General features: G+C 33.4%; 1 protein-coding gene across 1 annotated transcript in view; it reads right to left on the bottom strand.

Moving 5' to 3' along the window:
- Positions 1-6044, bottom strand: part of LOC111639562 (DNA repair protein RAD51 homolog 1-like) — a 27640-nt gene extending 21596 nt beyond the window's left edge. The window contains 4 exon segments of the mRNA XM_023385449.1: positions 5406-5497; positions 5584-5701; positions 5775-5912; positions 6001-6044. Of these exon segments, the coding sequence (XP_023241217.1) occupies positions 5406-5497; positions 5584-5701 (210 nt within the window). The 5' untranslated portion in view covers positions 5775-5912; positions 6001-6044.
- Positions 6045-9866: the final 3822 nt, after the last annotated feature.

The following is a 9866-nucleotide window of genomic DNA, read 5'->3' as shown; positions in this document are numbered from 1 at the left end:
CCAAGGGAGGACATATTTCATATTAAAACAATTTAAATTGTATTCATTTTTCGATTCTATTCATCTTTAACCAATAAATATTTTTTTTTTCTTTTTTTTCAAATTTTCACTTGTGTTCACATTAATTCGCACAATACTGTATCTTAAAAAGACCAATTTTCATCTTTATTCATGTTCATTATATGTAAAATATTATCAGTTTCATCTCTTAAATAATCACATTCAAACAAAAATTTCTCCAAAGTAACCATTTTTCCACATTCGCACATGTCACTTTCAACCCACAAAAACTGATAAAAATTTTGCTGGAAATATCCATGCCGACTCAACAACTGGGTATTATAATAAGTCAATTCTATCCAATTTTTACTTACTCTTTGTTCTACTGTAGGGAAAAGCATTGATGTTATTCTACTCTTAACTTCCATATTCCATCTACTCTACCATAATGCCAATAATTATTTATATTATATTTAATAGTTTTAATCTTTGTATTATCAACGTCAATACTAAAATCATATTCAAGACCTTTAAATGCAAAACTTTGTTTTTGCCTTATTTTACTAAAATACCATTTCATCATTTCTATATCAATTGGTAAACAATTAGTCAATATTTGGAGAGCAGCAGTAAAAATTGTTCTATATCCTTTTGACATCATTATCAATGTAACTCTGAGTCTTCATAAACTTATCTATGATATTTTTAATAGAGTTCCACCATACGTTTATACCATATACCAATATTGGTATCATTAAGAACAATTTGCCTAGAGAAAGCATTTCCTCAGCCACTCAAACATCTTTCTGAAAAAATTCAACATTTTTGGGACAAATCTAAAAGCAATGTGCCACAAGCCTGAATACTCTTTTAAAATTGCTTGACAAGATCCAAATAATACTGGGACATGTTCAATAATGTCCCTAACTCTTAAACGATAATCATTAAACTCCAAATCTTTGGACTCGAGCAATGTGTTGTTCATCTTTGTGTTCTGTCTTCCTCAAACATCTTATACCACTTGAAAATTCTTGTTTTTGATAGAAAATGTTGCAAAAAACGTGTGGTGATGATAGGCTATGTTTTTGTAGCAGTAATTCTGTTATGAATACAAAATTTAATGCACATTCTTTGCTTGATTACACTTAACATTTTGAAACTCGTTGGCACGAAATTCCTTTACATATAAAACAAGCATTTGTTTGTATAAATAAAAACAGATGACGATGAAAAACGACAGCGGCACTCTCTTGCACACATTCAACTTAAATGGACCATTTCCAATACCTTTTGATCACGGCAGTATTTTTGCAATCATTGTTGAAGTTCATAAAATATTAAGTCCACGTATTCAATAATACCAGTTATTTGAGCCAAGATTCTGCCACCATTTCAAAGTGCAAATTTTACTAATCCAGATTTGCAGTTGCTGAAATTTTTCTGTATCTTTGACACAAATATTCATGCTGAAAGCAGCAGCAGCATTTCTAATTTCAGCTATTTCTTTTACAGGAAATATTTATATCTCTTTGTTATGGGAGAATGGAGTGAAATTTTTATTTGAAATGTATCCACGAGATAGATGAATCTACCTCAGTTGTACAGTATTGGAGAAACATCAGATAGACCATTTCCTTACTCTTTCCAAATTACAAACTGTTGATGCAGAGAGAGCTGGATATAACTAAGCATTCATCATTTAACTTTTAAAGATAAGGAATGTCAGAAAAACCATGCAGCTTTTTTCAATAAAAATCCATACAGACTAAGGTCTATAGTATGTAAATTAACCCTTCTACTGACAACTGGTTCTACTGTGCTTGTAGCTTGAAAATGCTCAAGGCAAATATCAGTCAGAGTTCATGGGGAATATTAACTCAATGGGTAAATACTACTGTTGCAACAAATAGTATATTTGGCCTGAGGCCGAATACTGAATATTTGGCCAGAAGCGTGGCCGAATAGCCGAATATTCGGCTTGATTAATGCACATACAAAAATTGGTGCGCAAACCTCATTATGGCAAGGACCCTGCTCTCTATTGGCCCGCTGTCACTATGCTTCGCCAATTGTGTTACTTCTTGACAGTTGTAGCAGACAGACAAGAGCATCATGGCAGTATGCGATATATGATGATATCAAATGTGAATAACAATGAAATGACCTATACATGTAAATAACGGAAAAAGAACAGAGAAGGACCGCGAAGTGAAAATGTGAAAATAAGTATGAAATTGAGTTGATAACATAATCAAACAAGTTGAAGCAGCTTATTGGCATGAAATTTGCAGCCGTCAATGCCAAACAATTGTCGTCGTAAACTTCAGAAAGCTAAATGCTTGTAATGGAAGTCACTTAGCGTGCATGGGCGAAAGCCTGGGACCGTTCAGGCTACTATGGGATTGTTCGGGAATCTGTGAAATCATAACTGTGACATATACCAACATCCTATCTGTCTCTTTTCTCCGTTATCATCAGGCTGTGAGTCACATAATTATAAAATTGAAAAACTATGACAGAAAAGTGATGAATCGAAAGTATCGTGGGCATGTATTATGATGTATGCATAGTCATACGTGGACTAGAGATATGGAGGAAAGAGAAAGGATAGAGGAAAGACAAGCGCTTAAAAAGGATAGGCAGGGTCAGACCCTCACAGGTGTGCGACAATTCTCAAACGAATAGGTGTGTACATGTGCTGATCTTTGTAATTATAAATTGTGAATACATGTGACTATTATTATTTTTTTTTATTTTGTGCATGTTATAAGTTATAAATAAATGTAAACAAACAACACTAACCCAACAACATTAAATCTAAATATCAAAATGATTAATTTACTGTGTTTTTGTTATTTCTTACTCCTGTTTTTAGGTATTCGGTATTTGGCCGAATAGCGAAAAATAAGCCGAATACCGAATAGTAACCGAATATTTGTTACATCACTAGTAAATACCCTTCACCAAAATTTGAAGGGGTATTTTACCCATATTAGAATTTAGCAATAGCACATAGCTACATTAAATAGAATTAATGTAGTTATAGGATTGTGGAGGCAACTCATTCACTACCCAATCTGAAGGGATTACAGCTGTAAAGTCTGAATGTATGGGATTGTGTTTTCTGTTTAAATTGCAGCTTAGTGAAAAAATAAAAAAATGCATGAAGAAAATATTAAGTAAGTCAAAATGAATGCCAAATGTTTGCTAACTTTCGACTTCAATTTTTAAAATTTCTCTTGAATTTAATTATAGCTTCTGAAAAATTCATGTTGCACTTTAATTTCTTCCATGTAAAAAGACAGTTCTTTACATGATATATTATTCAGAATTTCCACGTTTGTCACGAAGTCTATTTCCTCTCTCACACTTGTTCCTGTTTTGAGTTGAAAACCTCCGCTCACAGGATGCTATGGAAAATGGCAATATATGGGCAATAATAAACAATTTTCGAAATTCTAAGTATAAAGGTTCACTGGCATCACCGTCGACTGTAGCTTCACAAATTATTTTGCTGAAGTCGGGGAACTTCATAGCATTATATTTTTCACAAAGATACTTAACTTAATGAATCTAGTCTGCTCTGAGTCCACTCTCTTGTGGTAAAGAGTTAGAATAAATGTTTTGGAGTTCATCTTTACATTATATTGAGATAATTTTTTTGAGTGCATCATCATGTGTTGACAGGGATGGCAATGACGCTGCATTTAAAGTTAAGTCAAATGCTTTGAAGAGCTCCATTGTAGAACTATCAAACCATTCAGATCATCAGTTAACATATTCAGAAATCTGTCTTTATTTTTTTCAAAAAGTTCCTTTGCTGATGATGAAATGTGTAATTTAATATCGTGATAGTATCCTTCCTTATTTTGAATTTCAGCAATGAAGCTTTTCAACTTTGGACCATAAATAGTTTTCATCATTTGGAGTCTATGTTTGGATGTCTCAACTCTTTCAATTACTTTTATGAAATTTAAGTTATTTGACTGAAAAGCATGAGAGAGTTTATCAATTATTTCCAGATCATCATAAAGTAAACACAGTAGAGCTATAAATGAATAATCAGTTGTTTTCAAAATTCCAAATGCCTTGTCATGGCATTTTTTCTTCCAGATGATTCACATTGATTTTTGAGTACTAAAACAAGAGCATCATAACTTTTAAATAGAACATAAACTGCACAGCCTTGTGAAAGCCATCAAATGGAATGCTGTAACTTTAAAGTTAAAACCTTCTCTTCCAGTATCTTTTGCATTTCTTGTAGCTCTCCCATGATAATGTGTAAANAAAACCATGCAGCATTTTTCAATAAAAATCCATACAGACTAAGGTCTATAGTATGTAAATTAACCCTTCTACTGACAACTGGTTCTACTGTGCTTGTAGCTTGAAAATGCTCAAGGCAAATATCAGTCAGAGTTCATGGGGAATATTAACTCAATGGGTAAATACTACTGTTGCAACAAATAGTATATTTGGCCTGAGGCCGAATACTGAATATTTGGCCAGAAGCGTGGCCGAATAGCCGAATATTCGGCTTGATTAATGCACATACGAAAATTGGTGCGCAAACCTCATTATGGCAAGGACCCTGATCTCTATTGGCCCGCTGTCACTATGCTTCGCCAATCGTGTTAATTCTTGACAGTTGTAGCGGACAGACAAGAGCATCACGGCAGTATGTGATAAATGATGATATCAAATGTGAATAACAACGAAATGACCTATACACGTTATATAGAGGACTGCGAAGGACCTCTACATGTGTATAGAGAAAAACCGCAAAGTGAAAATGTGAAAATAAATATGAAATTAAGTTGATAACATAATCAAACAAGTTGAAGCAGCTTATTGGCATGAAATTTGTGGCTGTCAATGCCAAACAATTGTCATCATAAACTTTGGAAAGCTAAATGCTTGTAATGAAAGTCACTTAGCGTGCACGGGCGAAAGCCTGGGACCGTTCAGGAATCTGTGAAATCATAACTGTGACATATACCGACATCCTATCTGTCTCTTTTCTCCGTTATCACCAGGCTATGAGTCACGTAATTGTAGAATGGGAAATCTACGAAGGAAAAGTGACAAATCGAAAGTATCGTGAGCACGTATTATGACGTAAGCATAGGCATACGTGGACTAGAGAGATAGAGGAAAGAGAAAGGCTAGGCAGGGTCAGACCCTCACATGTGTGCGACAATTCTCAAACGAATAGGTGTGTACATGTGCTGATCTTTGTAATTATAAATTGTGAATACATGTGACTAATATTATTATTTTTTTTATTTTGTGCATGTTATAAGTTAATAGTAATGGTAATTAACAGTAAAATGGTTAATAGATTGAGAACAAATAACTAAAAAAATGCAAAAATTTGTGTCATTTTGAAGGAACACAAAACTTACCTGACAAGTAACCACAAGTGTGTGACACAATTGAGTTTTTCCTGTCCAAAATTCACCAAATATTTCTGTTATGAAACCATCTTCGATGCCACCTATTCAAAAAGATTACATATAAAATTTCAAGTCACTAATTTAAGTAAAGAAATGCATTAAGAACACAAATAAATTTTAGTATTACCTCCTAATAACTTATCTAATTCTTTAGATCCTGTAGTGATTTGAATAATTTCTGATCTTTTCTGTTCCAATTCTGTGGCTGTCGTAAATCCCATCGGAACCATTTTCATGGCCTCCATCTAAGAATGATCAAAATATATTATAAGAGACAAAGTTATTTGTTTAAATGAAGACGATGAGCAAACCACATACCAATATTTTATCCGCCTTTACTTCGCTGATTCTCTTTATGCTGATCAGTTGCTTTTTTGGTGCAAATGCAACTGCTTCTACAGTATGAAAGCCAGCTGTTTCTAATTTCTTAATATCCGAGGCATTAATACCATTTCCCTAAATTTTTATAAATAAAACTTAATAAACCTTTTGATAAATAAATAAATATTATAAAATAGCCAGTTTAAACATAGTAGATATGTACCTCTGAATAACCTGGGAACTAATAGAAGATATATTAAGAAAAACTGAAGTACCGAAAGAAGANCAGAGAAGGACCGCGAAGTGAAAATGTGAAAATAAGTATGAAATTGAGTTGATAACATAATCAAACAAGTTGAAGCAGCTTATTGGCATGAAATTTGCAGCCGTCAATGCCAAACAATTGTCGTCGTAAACTTCAGAAAGCTAAATGCTTGTAATGGAAGTCACTTAGCGTGCATGGGCGAAAGCCTGGGACCGTTCAGGCTACTATGGGATTGTTCGGGAATCTGTGAAATCATAACTGTGACATATACCAACATCCTATCTGTCTCTTTTCTCCGTTATCATCAGGCTGTGAGTCACATAATTATAAAATTGAAAAACTATGACGGAAAAGTGATGAATCGAAAGTATCGTGGGCATGTATTATGATGTATGCATAGTCATACGTGGACTAGAGATATGGAGGAAAGAGAAAGGATAGAGGAAAGACAAGCGCTTAAAAAGGATAGGCAGGGTCAGACCCTCACAGGTGTGCGACAATTCTCAAACGAATAGGTGTGTACATGTGCTGATCTTTGTAATTATAAATTGTGAATACATGTGACTATTATTATTTTTTTTTATTTTGTGCATGTTATAAGTTATAAATAAATGTAAACAAACAACACTAACCCAACAACATTAAATCTAAATATCAAAATGATTAATTTACTGTGTTTTTGTTATTTCTTACTCCTGTTTTTAGGTATTCGGTATTTGGCCGAATAGCGAAAAATAAGCCGAATACCGAATAGTAACCGAATATTTGTTACATCACTAGTAAATACCCTTCACCAAAATTTGAAGGGGTATTTTACCCATATTAGAATTTAGCAATAGCACATAGCTACATTAAATAGAATTAATGTAGTTATAGGATTGTGGAGGCAACTCATTCACTACCCAATCTGAAGGGATTACAGCTGTAAAGTCTGAATGTATGGGATTGTGTTTTCTGTTTAAATTGCAGCTTAGTGAAAAAATAAAAAAATGCATGAAGAAAATATTAAGTAAGTCAAAATGAATGCCAAATGTTTGCTAACTTTCGACTTCAATTTTTAAAATTTCTCTTGAATTTAATTATAGCTTCTGAAAAATTCATGTTGCACTTTAATTTCTTCCATGTAAAAAGACAGTTCTTTACATGATATATTATTCAGAATTTCCACGTTTGTCACGAAGTCTATTTCCTCTCTCACACTTGTTCCTGTTTTGAGTTGAAAACCTCCGCTCACAGGATGCTATGGAAAATGGCAATATATGGGCAATAATAAACAATTTTCGAAATTCTAAGTATAAAGGTTCACTGGCATCACCGTCGACTGTAGCTTCACAAATTATTTTGCTGAAGTCGGGGAACTTCATAGCATTATATTTTTCACAAAGATACTTAACTTAATGAATCTAGTCTGCTCTGAGTCCACTCTCTTGTGGTAAAGAGTTAGAATAAATGTTTTGGAGTTCATCTTTACATTATATTGAGATAATTTTTTTGAGTGCATCATCATGTGTTGACAGGGATGGCAATGACGCTGCATTTAAAGTTAAGTCAAATGCTTTGAAGAGCTCCATTGTAGAACTATCAAACCATTCAGATCATCAGTTAACATATTCAGAAATCTGTCTTTATTTTTTTCAAAAAGTTCCTTTGCTGATGATGAAATGTGTAATTTAATATCGTGATAGTATCCTTCCTTATTTTGAATTTCAGCAATGAAGCTTTTCAACTTTGGACCATAAATAGTTTTCATCATTTGGAGTCTATGTTTGGATGTCTCAACTCTTTCAATTACTTTTATGAAATTTAAGTTATTTGACTGAAAAGCATGAGAGAGTTTATCAATTATTTCCAGATCATCATAAAGTAAACACAGTAGAGCTATAAATGAATAATCAGTTGTTTTCAAAATTCCAAATGCCTTGTCATGGCATTTTTTCTTCCAGATGATTCACATTGATTTTTGAGTACTAAAACAAGAGCATCATAACTTTTAAATAGAACATAAACTGCACAGCCTTGTGAAAGCCATCAAATGGAATGCTGTAACTTTAAAGTTAAAACCTTCTCTTCCAGTATCTTTTGCATTTCTTGTAGCTCTCCCATGATAATGTGTAAATATTTTAATTCATCTACATAAGCTATTACTGTAATTGTATCTTGTACTCTAGTAAATGCTTCAATGCCTTCTGCTGCTTGGCTCACACACACAAATAGTTTATGAGCCATACAGTGAATGTTATACACTGTATGTAATGGACTTTTGTTTTTGAGTTGCACACCTACACCATTGATTCTGCCAGTCATAATAGCTGCTCCATCTGTGCCAAGTCCTAAAATGTTAGTTAATGGAATTTTTTTTCTCCCAAAAACTGACAAATCATTTTCATGATGTCATCAGAATTGCATTCCATGCAAGATGGTATAGTTAAATTTGCCCAGAAGTGTATTTCAAGTTGCTGTTTAAATAATTTAACAAAGATTATCAGCTTCTTTGATACAGCTACATCTGTAGACTCATCAATCAACAATGAAATAAAAGGGTTATTATTTATATCCTTTTCAAGCTGCTGTGTGAAAACATCAGAAATGCATGCAAGTTTCAATCTGTTATTCAACTATGATGTAAATTGATATAGGACTGTGTTATACATTAAACTGCATTGGCTTTTTGTATCATCATAAAAGCCTGGTATTTCCTGTCCAAAATGTCTTCTTTGGCTACTGTATAAACAGTCCAAAACACAACAAGATCCCATTCACTGACCTGATCTGCACATTTATCAATATGAGTCTGCATTTGTGCTATTTGCACTTTTATGTTCACTAGTCTGTTCATGATGGACAAAATTCAAGTGTTGTAAGTTTGGCTGCCATAACCATCTTATTTCCTGCATCTCTACATAACTTAACAGATAGCTTTTCCATTCACTGAATTGTACAAAATCCATTGTGCCACTTACTTAAAAGTACAGATTTTGGCTTTTTAACTTCAGAAACAGACGGTTCACTCAATGACATCAATGCATGAAGTACAATTTCAGCTTCTGGATTCACATATTCATCACCTTTTTTCCATAGCAAAGCAAGAGTTATTTGTTTTTTCTCGACAACATATTAGAATTAGCAGCGAGATAAAAAACAACGATTGAGCGCTGATAACAATCTCGTGGATCTGCTCTGCTCAAGCCTTTGACTAGCACATCTCCCAAAAACACTGTTTGTGTCGTCACATGATTTCAGCATGAGGCTAACAAGAAAGTCTTTCTCATCAAGCCTCGATTTCAGAACAACCAAATTGTCACATCATCTTCCATGCATTCTTATATTCAGCACGCCTTGCAGTGCTTTTAGCACATATGTTCAATTATTAAGCCTATTGTCAGTACGCTTAAGGTGTGCTTTCAGCATACTGGCAGCATCTCTCAACTACGCTAACAATAGTGCTTACAAGATGGATGCCTCCATGCAAAAGTATCTTTTTCGACTGCCAAATAATAATCAATTTTTTGCTATTTTAAAAAATAAATTTAATTTTTGCCTTTTGATTCAAGTAATTTTTTAAAATAACCTTGTAATGGATAATAATAAAAAATTCTTATTTTTTATTACTATTATTTTTGTTTATGAAAACAACACTACATAGCCATTTTGATATAACTGAATCAAAAGTTTCAGCAAAAGTGTTTCCAATATTCATCAACAATAACATCACTGCCGATAGCAACTGCTCAGCACACTAATGAATAAAAGACTGCATGGCTTGCTAGTCTCGGCGACAACACAACGATGTCAAACATATGAAACTAGTTGCAAGCACAAAAACA

The sequence above is a fragment of the Centruroides sculpturatus genome, unplaced genomic scaffold, assembly GCF_000671375.1.
Source record: "Centruroides sculpturatus isolate CEXI.00-Female unplaced genomic scaffold, Cexi_2.0 scaffold974, whole genome shotgun sequence".
Classification (NCBI taxonomy): Eukaryota; Metazoa; Arthropoda; class Arachnida; order Scorpiones; family Buthidae; genus Centruroides; species Centruroides sculpturatus.
The sequence above is the reverse complement of the archived record's forward strand: the minus strand, read 5'-3'. Positions and strand labels throughout refer to the sequence as shown.